This window comes from Lissotriton vulgaris, unplaced genomic scaffold (assembly GCF_964263255.1).
Source record: "Lissotriton vulgaris unplaced genomic scaffold, aLisVul1.2 SCAFFOLD_871, whole genome shotgun sequence".
Lineage (NCBI taxonomy): Eukaryota > Metazoa > Chordata > Amphibia > Caudata > Salamandridae > Lissotriton > Lissotriton vulgaris.
The window spans coordinates 846,540-870,946 of NW_028245531.1; the positions used below are offsets into that span (position 1 = coordinate 846,540).

Below are 24,407 nucleotides of genomic sequence, written 5' to 3' on the forward strand. Positions count from 1 at the left end.
CGTAGGACTAGCCTCCCGTAGCCAACCAATGGCTGCGCGGCTCTTGAGGCAAGCTTCTCCGGCGGCCATTACACACAGCTCGGGCCGCGGCGGTGAATAAAGGGGCACAACGAGGGGTGGGCACCCTCGCTATTAAAATAAAATAAAGAAGCGAGGTGGGCACTCGTAAAATAAGTAAATAAACGGGCAAAGTCGCAGGGTAGGCACCTGCCAAACCTCACGCAAAATGCGTGAGGGCGCCACGCTCGCAATGGGTTCAAATAAAGCACTCTCCCAGCGCTAAAAGTAATATACAGCGCTCCCAGGCGCTATAAATACCAGTCAAGCGCTCCCAAGCGCTTAGGCTTCAACAAACCTGGGTAAAGGCAAGAAAAAAGGTCTCTTGAAGGAAAATGCAGCTTCTCCATGCTGCCAAAGGTCCCAGAGATTTCAAGGGGGCAAAGCAATGTCCCCCCATCAGCCCAAGCAAGGCAGAGGGGTCCCCCAGGAGTCCAGGAAAGTCCATCAGGTGTCCAGGGGCAGGGCAGGGCCCAGGGATTCCCCTGAGCCCAAGCAGCAGCACGCCCCTGGTAGGATTCAAGTCAGAAAACAAGAACCTTTTGGAAGGGGACACAGCCCCTTCTTATACAGAGAAAAGTCTTTGAAGTCTTTGTGCAGGCAGTGTGAGAACCAGCTAGAACTGGTTTTAGGGAACTCTCTTCAGTGTCAGGGACAGAGGTGACATTCGCCCAGCGGGAGGTGGAGCCAGCATTGTGGTCAGGCAGGCACAGCCCTAGTCACTCCCAGGTGCCATCTCCTCCCACTTCCCTGGCAGCAGATGCAGCCTTCCATCCACGGGCTGACTCAGACAACCTCCTGGGGCTCCCCAGCCCCTGTCACTCTCAAACCAGACAGTCAATCCACAAGCAGGCCCAGGCACTCCTGGACCAGGCTCACCAGCCAATCACACGCCAGACACAAATTACACAAATATAACAACTTCCAAAAGTGGCACTTCTAGACTAGACACAGTCATGCCGCATATACCATCACGCAGCATTCAATCTCACGAGTTCGTACATATCAAACTCGCCCCTGCACTCCCCACACATCAGGAACTACCATGGGCATACATATTCCCCATTCATTCCTATGGGAGGGCAGGTCACTCACCACACATACACAGGGAGCTCAAGCACTTTACACTGTACCACAGTGAAAAAGTGCGCAGAGGCCTAAAATCACCAACACCAGGTCACAGAAACAGGCTAGGAAAAAGCATAAAGTCTCGGGGTGAACCTGCCTAAAGGGCCGGGTCCAACAACATGTAAAAGGAACAATTTCTGAACAAAAAAGCGACAATATCTTGCAAGAAGCTGTGCCACCGTCAATTCGATTGAACACTACAGAGCCTGAACTCTTGTTTCAGAACCAGACAGTACCTGGAAAAAGCCGTTATAATTTGAGGCCGAGAACTATGGACAAATAAAAATTCTTTTTTTCTATTTTTGAAAGTGCAGCTCTCTCTTCTGAGAAACTTGCTCATTTTTGTTTTTCGAACCGCCATCCGGGTTCGGCTGCTAGGGTCGCGGTTGCTTAAGTCTTTGGAGTGCAGCTGAAGACGTTAGGTCGACAGTTCTGGTCGGTCTAAGGGAGTTGCCCTGAACTGACAGAAGCATTCCTTAGCATAGAACACCCTACCGCCGCGGGCAGCAATTTAGAGAGGATGGAGTTTTTCGGGATGGAGAGACCTGCCAAACAAATGAACTTTAAAGCCAGAATGTGTATATTGATGACAAAGAAACGATTTTTGATATTATGTATATTCATGTTGCTTAGTGTAATGTCGTTTTTAATAGGATATGTTTTATTCTCTTTTCAAGTGACCTTTGCACCCACTACACAGCCCATACCTCCATCTACTGTTTCCTCGCATTCTTTTCACCCTCTGCCAGAGCATGAGTCCACTAGAAGATTAGAGTTTATCAATAACTCCTTCATCCAGCTTTTACACCAACACCAATTAGTAGTGAACACAACTAATTGTTGGGTGTGTGGTCTTATGCCACATACAACAGATAAGGGTATCCCATACTTGGTCTTACCATTTAGCTACAATGGTTCTTTGTGGGCGTTTCAGACGATGTTCATATATGCCATCGAACCATATCCCCCACGTTCCACGAGAAGTAACTCGAGCAATAAGGCATTGGTAGTGGGAATCACAAATATGAGCAGAACAATTGACTCGTACAGAACGATTCCCAGAGATGAGTTGCAAGCTTATGATAGATGGAATATAACAAGATATGGAGTTACTCTGAGTGAGAACCAGCGAGCAAAGAGATCCTCCCCGATTTGGGTTATACCCCATCAGGGTCACCTATGTCTGCAAGGTAATGGCAAGAATCCCAGAGCTCAGTTAGGGAAAAGTATCTGCACTGAAACATAAGTTTTTTCGTCTCAGACTTCCCCTCCGTTTCTAGCAGCTAAGGGTACCTATTTCATCTGCCATGATAGAGCCTATACATGGTCGCCCCCTGACTTTTCGGGCACATGTTTTGTTTCGTTCCTGTTGCCTCCCACCTATACGGCCGCAGCAGATTACCATAAGACAAGGATAGTTAGAGGTGTCATCAGTAAAGAAGACACTGCAGGACAAGAATTTGGAGATTTCGTAAAGGGTTTTCTGCCGTTTTGGGGACCTATGGTTAACAGCAGGAACATAAGGCAATTGAAAAGGGTGGTTGAATCCACCGTAGTTAAAACTGCCGGTGCCCTTAGTATTTTGACGGCTGAGCTCCAGTCGGATCGGCTTATGACTCTCCAGAATAGGGTCGCATTAGACGTCATACTTGCAGACCGAGGTGGGGTATGTAAAGTGATCCAATCAAGTTGCTGTATTTTCATCCCAGATAACGCTCCGACAGTTTACCAGGCCATTTCCAAACTGCATAAGATCTCTGAATCTATTCACGTGGATAAAGGAGATTGGTCATTGATGGGGTGGTTCTGGGAACTGATATCCGCCTGGGGATGGAAGATTCTGATAGTCATTGGGATGATCTTAGCCATTCTTTTCCTTTCTGTCTGTGTGTACAGTGTGCTCCTGCAATATGGGGCCTCTGTGCTACATCGTGTGTAAGGAAACCTGTATCGAGAAACGAGCTAAGTAATAGGATGATGCTACAGCAACATCTCAATGACTTTATGAATATAGACCTGGACTCAGATTGGCGTGAGTATAGGTTATTGCCTATGTATGGGCAAAAGGAGGGTGTGTGGTACTGAAAATTCTGGACCCGTGTTGTAAACATCGTCGTATCATGACGATTTTGGTATCAGCAGACCGCGAATGGTTAGGATACTATGTACGAGCATTTTTGTCATATTCGGGTGACGAAATCACCCTGAAATCAGAGTTTCCGTCCTGAACCCTCGGGTTCCATTTTGTGAACGGCAGCCATTTTGTGATTGCCCTCACCTAGGCCAAATGACTAAAGCCAAAATCGGGTCGGAAGGACACGTACATCTTTGCTGACTCCTCTGTGACCTGGGCGAGCTGAGTCCACTGCCTGCAGCCAAACCTGTTCGGCCAGTTCCTTTCCCAGTGGCCGATTGAGATTAGCATCAAAGCACAACATATCATAAACCTTTCATCGCACACAAACCATGCCTAATCTTACACACACCTGTCCCTGTTTCTTTCTTTATGACTTGCTTTACGAGGAGGAGGTGCCCGTTTTTATTGGGGGTCCGTTGATATCTGATGAAAATACTGGGCCTTGCCGAGTAATTGATTGTGGGCTGAACAAACTGAAATATGGGCTTGTCATCATGACTCTGTTTTTTCTTTGTAGTGAAAATATGTGAATGGTCAACTGTAAAATAAGGAATGTTTGCCTAAAGCATAATATTTTGTATAAAAGAGAAGGCTGGCTTTGTAAGAGTGAGCAGTCTCCTGAGAACATACACCGTGTTGTACTTCTAGGATATCTGTTACTGGCTGCAGCCAATAAAATACGGTCTTTGACTTCACCTAGAAGACTCTGTGTTTCTGTAGTCTGAAACAGGAAGGACTCGAAGTCTTCGGGTGTTTTCCCTGGCACCGCTGGGTTCTTAAAGACCCAGTACTTCAGATGTGTTGCTTAATGTGTGGGGAATCATCTAGAAATCTACAGATAAAGTGCCCTTTTTTCATCATATTAGCCCTTACCACTCTTACCTGTCCCCTTCCTTTGAGATAATTATTAAGGCCAACTGTTCAGAAATAGTAAAATGAATATAATATTTTGGTGGGGCTATTTGCTACCTCATTTTCAAAGGGGTGTGACATTGTTTTAACCAATCAAAGAGAGCATGAAGCTATGGCTGTTAGTCACACCACTAAGGCTTTCAGCAGCTGATCAAGTGATGGAACAGAACAACAAAGCGGTTGTTTTGACTTTTTTTTGCGAGGCCCATCCGTAGGATCTTCCTCAGAAGAAGGAGAACCAGATGCTTTCATATTGTGGAGTGGTTCAAGTGGACTTGTTTATGACAAATTACTGTACCACACAGAGTATGACAGCACATCTATCAATCCATCCACAACATGGGCATTCCAATCATGTCCTACAGGAATATCTGTTGATATTAGAGGAGACACCTCACCCGCCGTATGACGACATGTTTCATCATTGGTTCCTCCCCTCAGCCAGGTAGGTGTATACCACCCGGATGGCCGCAACCAAATCTGAGGAGATTTTTTATTGAGCTATTGATAAAGAATTCTTCTGGATATTAGTGCAGGTTTCAAGTTAAAAATGACTATGGATAAACCCTAGGTTTCTCTATATTAAGTGGGCATATATATCATAATTGAAAATTATATGTGACTCGACGTTTTCCGTTTTTCTACATCTATCAATAAATTACCTTACATGTTTCAGCTGAATGTTACTGCCCATATGGGTCACTCAGTTTTCTTCAGGGCTAAAAAAATCCCTGCATATAAACCCCTCACCCTAAAGGAGTCTAAATGTTAATGTGAATCTGTTTTCTGACTATCCATTTGTAAACCTTTCTCATTAATTATTTGCTGTCCTCTGTTCAGCGTTTCAAGGACCTTCTCTGAAATATTTATTAATGACTCACTTTCCTGTTCCATGATAGAATGTGTTCTACTGCACTCTTCTGCACTATTTTCATTAGTCTCTACTCTCACTGGTGTACTCATCATTCCCTGATTTCTCACAATTTCTCTTGTTGCTGGTAATGTATGTATTTCCTTAATATTTTCACTTGGGAGTGTTATTGCATGCATCTGTGAAACTCCTTGCCCTGTCTGATAAAGAGGAACAACCGGATCAATTGTTACAGTTACTGATAGTGAATCAGGATTACTTGTCATAACTATATTGGAAAATCCTGCTCTCTCAGGGGTCCGATTCTCATCTAAAATTATTCTTTTATAAGCTGGATTTAAGTCTGAAGGTTAAGCTTCTGGTCTTAAACCTTCAAACGGATTAGTCTCTGAATTATGTTGTTCTTCATTATAAGGTGGGGGTCTATTCAGCAAAAGTTCATTCAACAGCGTATCATCTATATCCTCAAAATTCTCATCTGATCCAGGGAGTACTTGAACCTTTTCCTCCTCTAAATGTTTCCTCTTTTCCTTACATTTCTCTCCTTCTTTTTGTTCAGCTACCATTACCGGGTACATTCCGGCTCCCAAAGCTACATCTTGTCTCCATATGTTTTTCTGGGATTCCCGTTTTGTCTGCTCATATCGATGTATTATATTTCTATATCTACCCTGACATTTCTTGTTTTTTTACTCCAATGTGCTTCATGCCCCGACTCTTCAAGGGCTCCAGACTGTATAGGCCTAGGGTTAGGTTTCAAATCATTCATTTGTCCTCTCAAATTCTCTAATATTCTAACATTAAATGTCTCATTCTGTGGAAATGCTAAGGGAGCATCCTTCGCTGTGTATTTTACCCAATTTTCTAACCAAATACAAGCATGATATCCTTTCTGTAATTACATCTGCAAGGCAAGTGTGCTTTCCGGAGCCACAGGAACTCCAATCCTGGTTGTTATCAGCTCATCTTTTTGCACTAAAGCTTTTAACAATTTGAAAAATGTCATGATTCCTTTCCTTTAACTCAATCTGTGGTTTAAAAAATGCTAAACTCTCTTCCGCATTATTGTTTTCTACTACTAATCACTGTTCGTTCTCATCCAATAATACCAGCACGGGTTAAACCAACCATCAATACCAGCGCGGTACTTTAGGACGTCATTCTACGTCCTCACTACAACTGATCCTCCCTAACAATTTGTTTGTCGTCTTTTCTCTCGTCCTTTAAAAACAATCTTCACAAAAGAATAAAATATAAAACAACTTTTCTATTCAACTAAAAGAATTATAGATACTCACTCATTCAGAAAAATATCTTTTGCTTCCTGTGATAACCTCGACCAGTGCGGTTTCACTCTCAATAAGTAAATACTCTTTAGATCTCTCCCAGTGCGCTCCCAGAAGAAATCTCAACAATTCCAACTTGTCGTGCATCAAGTTCCCTTTCTCAGTGCCCACAACAACGTCCAAGCTCAGTACTCACAAAACAGCACACAAACACACTTAGTGTATGCCACATTAAGACAGCTTGCAGCCTTATCCCGGGATCTTAAGCCTCGACTGACCTTTACTCATTTAAGTCAGGACGGACCACAACATAAACATACAATCTTCACAAACCGACAATGTTTCTGTAGTCACAAGTCCATTTTAATCTTTTCATCAATGTCAAAACTCAATAACCTGTCAAAACCCTAATATTATCTTCACACTATAAAAACCCAATCACTTTAAATCATGTCTCTTCATATCCTAGTTTAGTTAGTCAAACTAACTATCCTCTGCTACTAGAAAACTGATGCAGCATGAAGGTTGGTAAAAATGTATTTCCATATACTTACATCCTTTATACATTTTCTAATAGTTTCCTCTCTAGGCCCATATCAAAACACTTAGCAACCTCAGTTCCTCTGATGAATCTTTTAAGTGACCTAACAGGGACTTGGATTTTAAGATAACATGTGGCAAATTCTTACAAGGACCTGGAATAGGAAGATGCCAAATTCATGCTGACAATAAACAACTTTCAATAGGCATTAATTAATAAAACTTATAACAAGAAGTTCATGCACCAAGAATGACTCAAACACAATAACATTTCTCATGTATATCATTTAAGCCTCAATTTGAATGGTCAAGAAACGCAAATCACATGTAAGCTTTTGTTCATCAAAACAATTTAGTGCAAGTAGTCATACATTGTCATACAGATTCAGTAAATATAAATGTCGCTGATCACCAAAGAATAAAGAGAGAGAGATATGGAAAAGTCAAGTTCATCATTCAGGTTAAACAAACCAAGTATGCAGAGTTGAATCGTAAGGAGTCACAGGAATACTGGAGAGTCTAGTCGAAGAGTTATACCTGCTCACGTTACCAACCGGTAAAGTACAGGTTGAGTCAGTTCAGAAAGTTCAGTCCAAATGCATTTGGCATAGGAACAAGAATCGGAGTTCAGTCCAACAGCATGCCAGGCAAGGAAATTGAAAAGGCTAACCAGTACTGACTCCTCCTCCACGGGGGCAATTATACTTCCAAAAGTTCTCAGGTTATGCCCACAAATTATGGTTATGGTTTCCATTGGTTGTTCTCAGTGGGCTGCTCATGGTGTGATCAATACCTTACTAAGAAATCCGGAAGCATTAAGTAATCCCTTTTGCTAAATCATCAATATCAACAACTTTATAACTTTCATCCTTTCCTCAGAAGTAAAAAAATTCATTTGTTCACTGACTCTCCGTTCCCAGAGGCTCTCTCTGGGTTTGCAATTGTATTGATACATTTCTGTCAAAAGTGTTGCTGAACCAGAAAAGGACCTATTGTTCATAAGCATGAAAAGAAACTCATAGCATCTGAAATGACAACTTCAGCTAGATTCAGTTTTTCAAAACAAGGAAAAGAGGCCAACGCGAACATTTGTTAAATCATTACCACATTATGATTGATATAAAACACACATTAATATGAATAATTCAGTTTTCTTAGTAAACTGTATTTACTACTCTTTTCTCAAGAAGTTACATGTCAATATTAGGTACTGTTTAAAAGAACATTTCACAATTTTTTTATTTTTCAAACTGATTGTTAAGCATCACTTTTGTTATTCACATTTATTTTCTCATATTACTAGAATAAAACAGCAAATCTTGAATTGTTAAACATCTTTAAACTAAGCATTTCAATCGGCTTCAAGCGTTTAATTCTGTAAGCATTCTTTTCATTTGTCACGTTAGGTAATCAGTAGCACATTTTCTTAGTTAACCATATTTGATTTGTTAAACACATGTTTACATTGCATAAGCAAATAACTGTTTTTCTCTCTCTTTATTTACGGATTTTCACATTTTCAGGTTTTCAGAACACTTCTGCATGCTTTTATGATGCAGTAAACGATCTTATGTTTTTCTTCATCATTTATTTTGCACAGTTCATTAAAATTAGTATTGTAAATCTACCAAGCCACGTGTACCTGCTCCTATACTCTCACCTTTGCTGGATAATCCCCCCAATCCCCTTCCTACTTCGGCCATCCCCGCTGACCCTCTCAGGAAAGTCTTGTCCTGGAATATAGCTGGCACCAGGTCAAAGAAGGGCAACATATCTTGGGAATAATTTCTTGCTACACACCACATTATTGCCCTACAAGAAACGTGGGAACCCAACAATTGTTTTTATTTGGATGGTTTTATCACATTTTGTAAACACGCTATCCCCTAGAACATGGGAAGAGCAAGGGGGTCTTCTTTTAATGTTTTCTCTTAAGCTTTCTTACCAAGCCAAACTGATTGTCGATTACCTCATGAGCTAGCATTGGAATGGTCATGCAAGAATCTTCCCATGATGCTAGTGGTTAATTTTTACAATTCCTTCTCCAGATCTCACAAGACTGAACATCTTCCAGCCTTCGAGGATCTTCTTGAAAGTTATGGGGCAGGAAGACAAGTTTATCATGACACGTTAATTTTAGGGAATTTTAACATCCATCATTGTTGTCTTAACTGTATTTCCACGTTAGAGGAGGGGAATGGTTCCGAAACGTCAGATCATTTTAAGCGCACACCATTAGGCTACTTTTTGGAATGTCTCCTCTCATCCCATAATCTGCAATACCTACAAGAAACAGACGCCTCTGTCCTGGTCCCTACCTATGTAGGCAGTGGCAGCTCTAGTATAATTGACCACATCATGTTATCTGCATTATTAGCTCTGGCTGTAAAAAATGTATGTGTTACTTGGAACTCCCACAGCGGTCATAATCCTCTAATACTGGATCTCTCCCTCTCTTCCGCATAAAAGGGGGTGGTCAATGAAATCTCTAATCCTAACATTAGTACCAAACACCAAGTGCGGAGACTGAAGTAGTAAAGGATCACCGCAGAGATTTTTTAGATAATTTGTATTCCATCTGCTCCCCGGAGTTCCAAGTTTGTATGGATCCTGTCCCACAGGGTAGAGTCATCCTAGAGGCCTTCCACAAAATCACTAAGCAGGTAGCATCCGACCTAACCTCCAAAACTAGAGCTCGTGGCCCAAAACTTAAAAGGTGGTTTGACAATGCTTGTTCAGCAGCCCATAAGAAGCTAATGCTGGCCCTTCAGCAAAACCCTAGGGACGCAGTATTAATAAGGAGCCGCAGGAAGGACAATAAACTTGCAGTTCAGGTAAGGAAGAAGCCAATAAGGGAGCAGGCTTGGGAGGCGCTCAGCCAACTAGCGCCCTGGCTGACAGTACCAGATTCTGGCAAGTTGTCAACAGCCTTCTTTTTTCTGATACGCCAAACACTAGCAGAGACTGTAGGATGCCTGCTGAGCTCTGGGTACAGCATTTTGGTAACATCTATAGCGACGTAAATCTAAAAGACCCCGAAATAACTCCATGTCCAGCAAGCATTCCCATCCATTTCAGCATAGACGTGGTTTATAAAGCTAGTACTTCAAGATCTGGAGGAAAGGCCCCTGGCCCAGATGGGGTACCAGCGGACCTTTATAAGGCTGATCCCAAAGTCTGGGCCAAAATTTTAACTCATGTTTTTAAGGCAGCCTGCTCATGTGGCTTTCCCACATCATGGGCAAAGGCGGTTATCATCCCCATTTTTAAAAAGGGCGCCCAGGATGACCCTGCACGCTATAGACCGATTTCCCTCTTAGATTCAGCTGCTAACATTTTGGGGAAAGTAATATTGGATCGCCTAACATCAACATTGGCTTGATCATGTTAACATTATTTCCAATATGCAGTATGGCTTCAGGCTGGGAAAAGGGACTCTGGACCAAAGCCGTAACCTGCATTTAGTGGTTCAGAAGTATACCATCGCTAAGAGAGGAGTTTTACATCTGGCCTTCATGGATCTAACCTTCTGCCTTTGACTATGTTAATAGGTCGAAGCTGTGGTTGGTCTTACGCGATCTGGGTTAGATGTTGAACTGGTCTCTTTCTCATACACTGCCCATGAAAATATCACGGCAGTGGTAAGGTACAACGCAGACGGGAGTCTGACAGACTCCTGGCAGGTAAGAAGGGGAGTCCGGCAGGGGTGCTTCTTGACCCCTTTGCTGTTCATGCTACACATTAAAAAACTGGGAGACTCCCGAATATCCATTTGCAAAGACATACCAAGAGCTAGCTACAAGATAATCCCTACACTCCTGTGTGCAAATGATGCAGTTCTACTGGCCAGAACCGCATTTGGCCTTCAACAACTTTTAACTAGTTTTATAGCCTTTATGGACTCATTAGATCTAACCACAAATTTTAAGAAGTCATATACTTACGACCATAGGTCCCCGAAAGGCGGCTAAGGCCAAGTTTTATTGCAAGGGGGCCTAACTAACCAAAGTGTCCACGTTTCCATACTTAGGGGTACTATTTGACAAACGAGGATCATGGTTCTCTCAACGAATATTTAAAAAGAATATCTTAGTCAGAGCAGCAGGGGCCACCCTGGATTTTGCTAAAAGATTGGGCCAAAACCCCTTCCCGCACTATTGAATGTCTATAACACAAAATGTATCGCAATGGCCACGTATGGGTGTGACATTTGGGGCTACAAAGATGTGAAGGGAATCTAGGGGGCTGAGAACAATTTAATGCCTAAACTCCTTGTGGTCCCCACTGCAACCCCTGTTTTTAATTTACATAAGGAATTGGGGGTGGGTTATATTTCGGATCAGATCCCCGTCACACCGCTGTTGCGCTGGCTTAGAATCTGGCCAAGTCTGAACCCCAACTTAAACCAACTTATAATTACTGATTGCATGCATTGAAGGGGGTGTTAGACATTCCCTGGTTGAAATACATAATGGAACAGGCTAGATGGCTCGGCTGTCCTGACTTGTTCCTGAGCCCCGGGTCCCTGGGCAAGACTGCTATTCGATATTTCAAAAAGCAGTTTTTGGACAAGCGGCAAGGGCTTAGGGAGGAGATGGAACTAGCCAAGCTTTCGGTGAGAAGGTTTGCCACATTGAGCTTGGGCCCACAGATGCAGCCATATCTTACCTATGTTAACAAAGCATATCATCATTTTGTTCAGACCAGATTTTGTCTGAACCTGGTTCCCTGGCTTTTGGCATTTCCCCAAGGTTACTTGAAACCTGGCTCACTAAAACCCTGCGCCTATGATTATTTTTTAGAGCAGGATACTCTCCACTTTGTTTTTCTGCGCCTACTATGATTCTTTGCACAGAAAACATATTTTACCATTACTTAGAGATCGTCAATTTGTTCAAGTCAGGTCTTCTCTTTTCTATCTTCAAATGTTATCCTCTCCCATGGTCTGATTTGGGGCGGCAAGTTTTCTATTAGGGGCCTTCAAACATAGGAAAAAGTTTCCACCACAGTAGCCACCTTGTTTCATCAGCCAGTGCAAGCATGCTTTCCCAAACTATAATAATGTGCACTCTATGAGATAATGCCTATAGCTTCTGGCCTAATGCCTAGCACTGTTTCACTTTATTTGATGTACTCTTTGTAGGTTTATATGTGACCGATCAAATAGTAACGCCGAATGCCTTTGAATTCCTCTGTGTAGATACTTTTATGTGACCTAAGTTATGTATAAAATGTATTTTAATGACATTTCTTTTTAAAGCTGTTTGCTTTTATGGCTCTTGGCTGCCGGATAAAGAACTGTTTGGCTTTGACTTTGACTAGTATTGTAAATCTCATTTTATAGCGAGAATTGATGGAGGCAATCGTCTTTAAACATTTACTCTCCATCAAGTCCATCCACTTAGGTGGCCCATCTGACCCTCCTCCCCCATGCAGACTCCTGAGGCCTGCAACCCCTCAGCGCCATGCTCATTCCCATTCTGAATGCTTCCACCTGTTCTGCAACCTTCCCAGATGCTTAGAAACACGCAGCTGTCCGCTGAGAAACCCTCTGCATACCCTTCAAAGCTCGCCAACTACAGACCGATATCCCTGCTACTATTCATGGACAAGATCTTAAAGAAAATCATCAACAGGCGCCTCACCGAGTACGACCACCAACTCCTTGACACCATTCAGTCTAGTTTCAGACCCAGCCAAAGTAAAAAACTGCCCTCATCTCCGCCATGGATTATACCCGCATCACTATGGACAGAGGCGACACAGCAGTCCTCATCCTCCTCAACCGCTCCACAGCCTCTCACCCCATCCTCATTCAGCACATACACAACATTGGAATCCATGGACATGCAATTCAATGACTGCCGCTTCCTGATTGGAAGGAGTCAGTCAACCTGGCACTGTACACCTTGGACGCCACAACCTCATCTGCAGAGTTTTCAAGGTTCCTATCTGAACTGACCCTCTTCAATGCACACATATTCGCTGTAGCCTGCATCAACCGTTCTCACGAAATCGTCATCTCCTATGCTGATTACTCACAACCCATTCTCTCCCTCACAGACGAGATACCTAGTGCCCTGATCAAGTTCAGGCCTGCATGACTGAAATCGCCCACTGAAAGCAGACCAGCTGTCTAATGTTTAACACCAACAAGACCTAAATATTCATGTTCAGGAAGAGCACTTCAATGTGGCACTCCACCTGGTACCGATATCTACCCTTATTCCAAGAACCTCAGGATCATCATTGAGAGCAAACTTAACATGACTGCTCAAGTCAACCTCGTCACTGACTCATGCTTCTATACTCTGAAGATGCTGTGAAAGATTTTTATATTGGCTCCTAACCAGGTCCTGGAAAACTGTCACCCACGCCCTGGTCACAAGCAAGCTGGACTACGGGAAAACCCTCTATGCTGGGATCAACAAAAAAGGTCAATTGAAGGCTGCATACCATTCGGAATTCTTTGGCCAGAATCACCCAACCTCCCGCACTACTCGCATATCAAAAAACACCTGAAGGAGCTCCGCTGGCACCATATACACAAACAAGCACAAATCAAATTCCTCGCCTACACTTGCAAGGCACTGCATAACACTGGTCCAGCATTCTTCAAGAATTGCATCTCCTTTCACAAACCTTCCTGACGCCTCCGTTCGCCCCAGATTTCTACTTGCACGAATCTCACGCATACAGAAAACCATATCCGTCTGTCACGCCTTCTCCTATGTCACTCCTAAAACATGCAATCACCTGTACACAAGAACCTCCTCCTCTCTTCTTGAATTTTGCAAAAAGCTGAAGACCTGGCTTTTTAAATAGTCCCACTAGTCCCCAGGCTAGACTCTCACCTGTTCAGTGCCAGTATATTTTCCCAGGTGACAATGCGCTATATAAATCTGCATGACATGTCAACTTTTTAGGCCTTCCATTGTGAATAACGAAGAGATATTTTTTTAGGTTTCCCATTCCACTGTTAGCGGACTTACCATATATAGGGCCAGATGTAGGTAATCTCTATTTACCTATTCTTAAATACCGAATCATACCGATTCAGTATTTAAGAATAGGTAAATGGGATGTAGGTAATTTTTCGTTAAAAATTACTGAATCTGTAAGTTTCGGTAATTACTGAATCGGTATTTACCGATTCTGTAATTGCCATTCATTCCTATGGGCCTGGAGGCCCATAGGAATGAATAGCAATTACCGAATCGGTAAATACTGATTCGGTAAAAGGGGAAAAACATTGAAGGGTGGCAGGGTGTCACTTTGACACCCTGTTGCACCCCTCAATTGTGTATGGATGCACATGTATGGTTGCACATGTATGCTAAGGGCATGTATGTCAGCCACATCGCACTGTAGGAAAAGCAAAAAAAATGATTTTTCAAAGGTTTTCATTATTTACCACCAACTTGTAGTTGGTGGTAAATAACGAATCCTTAACTGAGCAATGCACCAACTTTAGTGCTCCCTACATCTTGGATTCGGTAATTTACCGAATAGGTATGTTAAGAATTCGGTATTTTACCGGATCCTTAAATTACTGATTTGGTAAAATACCAAATCCTAAAAAAATGCCACCTACATCTAAAAAGCCCCTACCGGTCGGTAACGCCCGAAATTCGGTAATTTTGGCCGTTACCGACCTGTATTGGGCGACCTACATCTGGCCCATAGTCTTTTTGATATATACGTTTTTACAAACTATTAATTAAGCATACTTTTCTTTTTCCAGTATTATTTGCAGAATTTCATCTGGGTCTGCTCTTCTGCTTTTGGAATTTGTACTCCCTGGCTTAGAAAATTCACAAATTGATTTGAGACTAGCCTTAATTCATTACATTTAGAGGGGGAGACAAAGGCCAGCAGCATTACATGTTGACTAGCGGGATGTATTGCAGTCACGGGTGGTGTCTGGGCAAAGTGGCAGAGTGGGTACAGGTTGGGGGGGACATTGAAAACACCCCAAAAAAAACTTCCTGAGAGCCTACCGCATCGCTGCTTTTCAGGCCCCACTGTAGCACATGCTCTCAGACTCCCCTGTGGCAATTCCTAACGCTGCTTTCATGCTACTGGCAGCCTTAGAGCAGCGTCATGATTGGCCTGTGTGCCCTCCATTTGCCTCACAGAGAGACCGGGAAACTGTGCCCGCTGTTTCCAACCTGGTAACGCAGCTCGGGTTGAAGACAGCTCAGTGCGCATTTCGGTTTGCCGTCCTGAGATGACCGGCCAATCCCACGTGCGCACTGATAGCAATGCACCTACCGCTCCTCCTCCATGATGATCATGGATTAGGCCCCGCCCCCAAGACTTGGCCTGGAAAGAAAAATAAAATGATAATGAACCTGCTGTATTATTGTTTTATTTTTCAAGTTTTGCAGCTGCTGCTTGCAGAGAGACGGCGCTCCACAGTCATAACGGAGGAGCCGCCGCTGATGTATTGTGGGGAGTCAAAAAGTGGCACCTGAACTTAGATGTTCGCTGTTTAAATTTCAGATCTGATGCAAGATAATGGCAGGGTGAAAACCTGCTCCTCATTGTATATTTTCATTAAATACGTCTGCTTCGTTTCTAATTACGGGACAGAGGCTATTTAGATGTTTGGGTGTCCAGAATATTTTCAGGTAGTAATTAATAGTTTCTCTGAGCATTCAAAATTATTTTTTCAATGTTGCAGGACTTTTTGGAATAAGAAAGAAACTGCTGTATAAAAATATCAATTACGGTAATAAGGTACTTGTGAATACTGCACCCCCATTTCAGATTCTCCAAGCCCAGCACATCACCTCACTCTTTCTTTGGAAAGTTTCTTTAATGGTGTAGGCAGACCAATGAGCAGATTCAGACTGACCATATAGCTCTTCAGTGGTGTCACTTCCAGGCTGGCCTGCGCATAGCTGAAGTGCTTGTCTTGATATCTTTGGCCGCCCTGGTGCTGCTTGCTTGCGGATGCTGGGGATATTTCAAAGATATATCTACAGAGAACATGGATTTCTTAAAGTTAGCGGACTCGTTTTATTTTTAAATCCAAATTAACAGTGTCTCTTTTTGAGCATTTGTATGCACCGTTGTGTCTGCAAATACTTGTTAGCTATTATAGCAGCATAAGATTCTGCTGGAAAGGTCTTTGAGGATTGTGCTATGTCTCTGTGCAAAGATTTTATTGTATTTAAATGTACATAGTTATACTACTGACTTAACCAGAGCTCTAAATGGAAAACGAATCAACCTTCTTCAGTGTTAATTTAATGTAAGGTAAAAAAGAATTTCAGCGGATCAACATTGTCTTACTTATACCCACCTAATTTCTTTGCACAATTTCTGACCTGATTTACACCTCTCATGGTTTTCTGGAAATATCAGCAAATATTATGCAAGAATAGCTCTCTGGAACTTTCCACTCAGGCATGTTTTGGTGAATGCATTTAGGCCAACTATACTTAAACATCTTTATTCTTCTTTCTCGGTCACTGGTGAAGGTAAATTGTAGGTTCAAAATAAACTGGTATTTTTATTCTGTCACTGTGCACATATGCACTGGCATTGTTTTTCATGACTTTATGCACCTGTTCTAGAATCCCTACTACAAAATTGACTGTTTCAGAATAACTGAAGAATTTTTATTCGGCTATTGATAGTTTTTAGAAGTGCAGTGTTCATAAAAGCATTATTATGATTACATTACAGTCTCCTCAATTAAAACATGTGTTTGCTTCTTTCTGTATGACTGTTTTTATGTACCGAGACCTAATGAATTATTCAACTAAGGAACAATGACCACCACTGACTTGCGTGCTAAATGAATTTATAATTGTACATTCTCTTGTGTGCTCCAATATCTTGTGTTTCTGATATAAAAAATTTGCAACTGCAATTTTGGTCGTAAACTATTGAAAAGTTGTTATTTTTAAATGGGATGGGGTTCTCTTGTGAATGTTAAAAAAGTGTGTTGGGGAGTAGGCAGTGGTCCATGAGACCACTGCTAGCTGTCAAACAAACTTATTTTTAGAAATAACTTTTTTCTTTGAGGAAAATGGGTTGCGTTTAAAAAAGAAAATATTTTACTTTATTGATATGGTGGTCGTCCAAACTGCGACCCACTCCTTACGGAGATTTTGTGAAGCGACCTAATACATAGGTCAATTCGCAAAATCTTATTGGATTTGCCAAACAGTTGGTGCTCAATTTTGCAACCACTTTGTGCAAATCCAGTGTTAGCACATTTTGCCCTTTGTCCTTAATTACTCTGAGTGGCAACTCGGGTGTTAAAGCAATCACTAACAATGTCAGTGGAATTATTCCGCCAAGCATGTCAAATTATGGAAAATAACAACACAGAAGAACCTTTGGTAAAGGTCAATAACACTTTGCTCCACTTCAGTTGGGGAGTGCATACACAGTTTCGTTGGTAGCAAACCATCTACTAAGTAGATAAGCAAGAACAAATGAATGCTATAAACCTGCTATAAAAGTTGATGAATATATGGAGAGGCCCCAGAAACGCATAGTTTATTTCATGTCTTTAAACTGTTCCATTTTTGACCAGGTTGTTTTTATTGTATTTTTTATCATTGACATTTGATATTTTATATTATAAGATAAATATTTCAAAGCCCTTTGCTGATATATATTGTGGTGACAACAGTTTTATTCAAAGCACCATTGGTAGCATGATATCTAATAGACCTTCTCTCATTTACTCATAACTTTTTTGGTTTTCTCCTTCTTAGGGTCGATTTTTCTTTACCTGTGATGCCCCCAAAGCAAACCAGTGCAATTTCTTTAAATGGCTTGATGAGGTGAAGTCTTCAAATGCCATGGCTGGAGAGTCCAAGAACAAGGTGGTACTTTGTGACATCAAAAGTGTTGGTTCTTACATCAGGTGCCAGAGAATACTTCTGTACGAGGAATGCCAGCTCTTGGTGCGGTATGTTGAAACATTACTCTTAGCTCCATCATCTCGATTGCAGTGCTTATTGATTAGAATGTGTATAAAAGAAATGATAATACTCCTTTCTAAACCAGGCTAAACAAGATTAATTGTGGACCACTCTGTGGTATCATGGTGTTAGCGTGTTGAGCATTGGTGTTAACGGAAGGGGCAAAAATGTTGATTGCACAATGTGGAATTCTTATTTAGTGATTGTGTATTGTGAAATGTCAAACTCTTTGTATTGACCTGTTGTACACCACCTTCTTCCAAACCCCCACCCCAAGGAGTAGGAAAGAGTCCATCGCTTGGACCTCAAGAGAGTGCTGAGCTTATACACAGTTCCTACCAAAGAGTATTAGGTGGATGATCAGCTCTTTGTTGGGTTTTCTGGAGCGAATAAAGACAAGTCAGTGCAGAAGATAGCCATCTCCCACTGGATAGTGCTCTACATTAAGAGCTTCTATGCTTTAGCTAAAAAGTATCCTCCTGACAGGTTACATGCTTGTCCTACCAGGGCCAAAACAGTTGCCACTGTGTTAGCACATGGAGGCCCATGTCCTCAACATTTATCCAGGCAGCTACCTGTGTGTTCTTCCATTTGTTCACAAGCCACTATTGTGTGGACAGTCCGGTTTGCCGAGAGGGGCATTTTGCCTGCTCGGTCTTGCAGGGCTTTCTGGTTTGAGTCCATCAACAGACCCGCCTCCAAGTGGGTACTGCTTTGGTACCTATTCAAAAGATGAGGAATGTGCGGCTAGAAGTCTCCATCAGAAAAACAAGTTACCTTGAGTAACTCTCTTTCTGGTAGAGACTGTAGCTGCAGATCCCTCATCAACCCTCACATCCACACTCGTTTAGTAGTTGGAATTTATACATTAGTAGGATCCCAAGTCTCAGAATCTGCACACTGGTCACAACCAAAATGCTGCTTGGGCTCTGCGTCTGGGGTCATGGGCAGTATTGAAAACAACTGATATCAGCATGCAGGAGTGGCACCTGTATATTCTCTACACGTCTTTTCTGGACCGGAATGGCGTCAGTGCAGGGACATACAGCAACCCCTTAAGGTGCACAGATATACTGCTGAAATGTTTCTGGACCCAGTCTGGTGGCTGGGGAATATTCAAAATGTGAGGAATCTGCAGATATATACAGTCTCTACCAGAAAGTGTTACTGAAGGTAAGTAAGTTGTGTCATGCTTGTTTATTTGAGTGGTCTGTTCAAATATTTACATTGCTCCAGAACTTAGACCATAAGTGGTTGATATCTTTGCACCAAGTCAGAAAATACCGTAATAAATAATGCAGTTGATTTCATTATGTGGAACAGGTTTCTGGTTACAAACTAAATATGGAGAAGTTTGAAGTTATTTCAGTAACCAAATCTGCCCTAGTCATAATCCATCTAACCTGGGGTCACAGAGATCATTCACTGTATCAGATGTTTAGGAATCATAATCTCTAGAGCAACTTAAAAAACATTAATAGACAATTTAGTTCAGTCGCATTCTATGGAAAAGAAAGATTGTGACAAATGTTCCTTGGTGCACTTTAATTTGTGGGGTAGAATACACATTTTTAAAATGAGAATTTGACCTAAGCTTCCTTATTTCTTTTTATGTCTTCTTGTCTTTTACTCTGCTAAAGATACTTTAAAAAGTATAAAATGTTTAGTAACATGTTATGAGGAATTGGTAAAAAAAAATATTGAGATCTGTTCTTACATTGGATTGCCTCAATGGCTGTTCTGAATATTGTGGCCCATCCATGTGGGCTACATCATTTACATCATCATCTGCTTCCCCTATGGATAACTTTAAATTAGGTCAATAAACCAGGCTGCATGAATTTTATTTTGGAAGACGTACTGCACCAGTAATTAAAACTTGGTTAGATTTTTTGAAAGTGTGTGGCATAAATTATATTCTACCTGCTAAAAGCATCCTAGGGCAACGTTTTAGAAAGGTGTTCCACTGAAAATCATCGATCAAGTCCGGCATCCCTGTCATGTGCCTCTGTCTAGCCTGAAGTCTTTTGAGAAAGTTCTATTGGCTTTAACCCTAGCCAACGGGTCTTCATATATCAGTCTCACCCAGGACAAATATCCAGCGCCAAAACCCATCTTTTTTAGCACCGCCCATATTTATGACCACTCTAGTTAATCAAACTCCTTTAGAGTGTGAAAAACGAGCGAAACTGTTGGCTCTATTATATGATGGTTGAGCGCTAAGCAGCAGCCAGTCGATGCAGGCTATGTTGCATAGCCATGTATGGTATAAAACATGACTGATCCGGGCTATCAAGGGCTATCAAGGGACAACCTCTAGCAAGCGGATGACCAAGACCTTCGCTAAAATCTTAGCCTTTACATTCAATAATGATATCAACCTATAAGAGGCACAATCGACAAGCAGCTTTTCTGCCTTCTGGATCTATACAATTGTTGTCCGTCTCAGGTCTTTAGGTAGTATACCATCCCATCTTGCCCTGTGGAACAGTTCACAGAGGGGACCCAGTATGCAGGAATTGGGGCATTTAAAGAATTTAGTGGCCAGACCATTGGGTCCAGGAATGTTTCTCCCTTTTATCTGGAAAATTATTGCCTCCGATACTTCCGCTTCTGTGATCTCCGATTCTAACCCCAACCTCACTGCGTGTCCCAACTGTGGAACCAGGAGGTCTGTCATAAATTTCCCCAGGTCCCCAGTCTCACCTGGCAGTCTGACCCAGAATACATCCTCCAAACGGGAGGCAAAGGACTGTGCTACCTTGGTGGGGACTCCACTCTATCCCCAGATTCTGTCCTGACCTACTGCACCCATTTCTGACCTTCTTCCCATTTTGCCAGGCAGGCCAGGAGTTTCTCTACTCTATCACTTGTCTTGTAGAGTCTGCCCTGCTGCATGCAAAGTTTTGGCCCTCACTTCTTATTGGACATGCCTCTGCAGGTTAGCCTGAGCCTTTCTATTTTACATGCCAACTTCTGATAGAGGGCTATCAGATAATACCTTTCCCCTTATGTTAGGGTGGAGGACTCCATGTCCACAGTTTCTCTATTTCACTTCTTCTGCTTCCCCGATACTTGCCCAATAATTTATCCCTGTATTACTGTCTTGTAGGGCTCACAGAGAACCACCTCTGAACCCACAGTGCCACAGATCTTTTGAAAGTAGTCGGTTGTGGTCTCTGCCATCAGCTTTCTAGTGTCCAAGTCGGTTTGCTCAAAGGGGACACACCTCCTCTCCACCCTGGACCGCAGGAAATCTGTCTGTAGGTGTGTGGCTATGGGTGAGTGGTCTGAGCTGTACAGTGATAACAATGTGTGTGTCTTAAATGCCCTTAATGACAATATTGCAAACAAAACAGGTGATGGACCGAATGTGGATCAATGACAATATGGCACCTGCAGGTAATCCAGCCTGGACAGGGAACACATCATATTGGCTGCAAAGGAGTACTGGCGCATCCCAGGGTGGTCCAGCCTCCAGAGATTGGCCAATCCCAGTGCCTCCAAGCTGTGATAAACGCAAGTCAACCTGCAGGATTTGTACAGAGTCAGTCACCCTGTCTGTCTCTACCTGAGCCACTAGATTAAGGTCTTCAACAATGAGGAGAAGGGCCTCTGGCAACCCTTTATTCAACCCCCAACTGATCCAGCCCCTCTGATTAGAACCCTGGGGGGGAAATAGCACAATGCCAACATAAATCCTTCCCCTTTCCACGCCACTCGACATTCCGAATTGTGAACCATGGACGGTGTAGCCTGGAGCGGGAGGGACTTGCAGGTCAGGATTCCCACCCCTCTGGATCCTCTGATGAACTCAGCATGGGCAAGTAATTTTATCTGCCCCTGGTCAGAAACCACAGCCATTACCCACCAGGTGAGTTTCCTGTAGAAGGATCATATCCGGGTCATGCCCAAATAGATATTTCCACACCATGCCATGTGTTAGTCTTCTGCCTAATTGTAGAAAAGTGCCTCTTTATGCATGGTTTACCCCCCATGTTTAGCTTGACTTCTGATGCAACCTGATCCGATGTGCCCTGGGTCATTGCCAATCAGGTTCCCAGGGCCTGCGTTTTTCCCCAAACTGTACCTTTCTACCCACATTTGGAACATCTCTGGCCATAGGAAAGCCCCTTGTAAAAGGTACCATGGGTACCAAGGGCACTGTGACCAGGGAAGGCCTCTAAGGGCTGCATCAGCTATTGTGCCACCCTAAGAGGCCCTGTACCTTAACACCCACACACTGGCATTGCAGGCTGTATGTTTTGGTGCAGAGAAAAATGAAGAGTCGACATGGCACCCCACCCAGTTCCGGTTGCGAGGGGTAGGTCATCCATCCAGGAAGCACTGAATAGAGGACACTATACCTGTGTCACAGCCCGACGGATTCTGTTGAGGTGAGGCTACTATAGCCGGTAGGTCGTTCTCTGCATCTGTGGGTACTACACCTACAGCGATACAATCTGGTAGGTAGGTTAGTCCACTTTTACCACGATGTGTAGATCGTTGTTCACGAGGTCCTGATGAATTGCCGCTTGATCCTCCAGGCTGTAAGGCAAGAAACATGTTGACCATTTTAAAGTAGAGCGCAGCTATTCTGAACCATTAATTCAGTTGGTCGCCACTACTTCCCTATATTTTAACCAGGAGTGGAGCCAACCAGAATAACTTTGCTCATTGGAAAACCTAACCTGTTTTTTCACTAGACTACATCTACATCTACACCTTCTAGGCCCCTCACCCCCACTGCACCATACGGCAAGGGACAAAAAGATCTCCGCCAAAGTGACCCTCATTGGGTGCCCGTCGGTTATTGCAGTGAGGAGGAGCAGACCCAATGATGAAGCATGACACCCAGCTTGCTGGGTTTGTGAGGGCCCTAGTCCCGAAGGGAGGAATCACCCTCCCGCCTATCACTGTAGGACTGCCTATAGCCTTATGTGACAACCCCTACAACTCTCTCCAATTCTACTGACCCATCAAGGAACTGCATACCTTTTTTTCTCTAGTACTTGTTTGGGCATGTGTGCTGGACCTCATTAAAAGCCCTCTGTGTGTTATCTAGGCATGCCACCTCCAGTAGTCAACGTAATCAAAACGTCCTCTAAAAGTAATTACTGTGTAATGTAACTGCTTCTTGAATCAGTACCAACCTGTAACTATTGTAAATTCAACCACAACTGCATTTCTTTGTGAAGTCTTGCATTTGAGAGTATATTTCACTTACCTGTGAAAAGTCCTGCTTGGTTTTTTAAAATAAAATATAAGTATACCTTTTTTATTCTTACCTAATTGGTCTGGATTCAGTCTCTGAGTGTGTGCATCAGTTTTGATTGAGTGAATATAATAAAGGCTTAACACACCCTCTGGATAGGCCAAACTGTTTGCCCACACTTCCACAAAGAGAGCGGTTAGTACTTACCTAATTTAGCCTCTGCTGAACCTCTGGGGACTCCCTGGACCCTGTGTACACCATACCTTAATTTTAGTATATTATACACAAAGCCAGCTTCCTACAGTAAGCCATTCACAATCCAGGAGAATATTTTGGGGGTTAACCTTGAGGTTACATGGAGGGTGTATGTCCTACCATTCTTGAGGTTGTCTGGCTTTCTGCAGAGTCTCCTGAATGTTAACGAGGAATGTCATGGGCCACTGCCCACCCTCCCCATTTTTCCCCACTCTCTTAAGCTACAGGTGTAGAACTACCTGCCTCCCTAATGCCCAAGGAGTCTGTTGTCCCAGTTGTTTGAATATCTACATCCTATTTGACAAGTCTTATACTCTACACAGACAATACCACAATGCTACAACAGTACTAACAGAAGGGGAATGTGGCCCTATGGAGTATACAGTGTCCATCTTAGAAGTCATCCGCTGTTGTGGCTTCTTGCTTGACCTGTATCTCTGTGTTTCTGTGGCCCCCAGCCCAGCAAGTCCGCTGTCATCGGGGTGACTCCCAGGAGTATCTCTTCCTCCAAGCCCCTGGGTGACTTCCTAGATTTGCTCCCCATGTCCTCCGAATTATTCAATAATGCAGCCTCTCTAGTGGAAGCAACCAGGGACTGGCATTGCTGAATTTCAGCCACAGCTATAACTCTCTCTGTCTCCCCCTGATTTCATGATTGAAACGCTTTTGAGAGTTGGAACGGTTTCGGTTTGGATCTTTGCCTCTGCCATTCCTTTGGCTTGTCGCTCACATGTAGCTTCAGAGTTGGGTGCCCCCACACCACCAGCCAGTCGTAGGAGTCTGCGGCTGTCGCATAAAAGTGTGATCCGTCCTGATCAATAAATCTTAATTTAGCTGGGAAGAACAAGGCGTATTAGCGATTCAGTGTTCTTAGGTGACATTTCGCTACCAGGGGCGTTTCTCTCACATTATACTACATTGGTATAGTCTGGATTTCTGTATATGAAACCTCGACGTAGGTCCATAGGTCCAATGGGCTACGTGCACAGGCCACCGGAAGGATGTTGTTTCAGTCTCTGAAATGTAAAAGTCTAGTGACCGCAGTGGTGTTCGTTGA

At 42.9% G+C, this 24,407-nt stretch overlaps 1 protein-coding gene across 1 annotated transcript in view; it reads left to right on the plus strand.

The window, feature by feature from the left end:
• Positions 1–17,867, plus strand: part of LOC147666376 (5'-3' DNA helicase ZGRF1-like) — a gene marked incomplete at its 3' end in the record, with an annotated part of 444,183 nt that extends 426,316 nt beyond the window's left edge. Inside the window, exon 16 of the mRNA XM_086949098.1 lies at positions 17,671–17,867. Within this exon, the coding sequence (XP_086805224.1) occupies positions 17,671–17,867 (197 nt within the window). The remainder of the gene's footprint in view (positions 1–17,670) is intronic.
• Between the last annotated feature and the right edge of the window lie 6,540 nt (positions 17,868–24,407).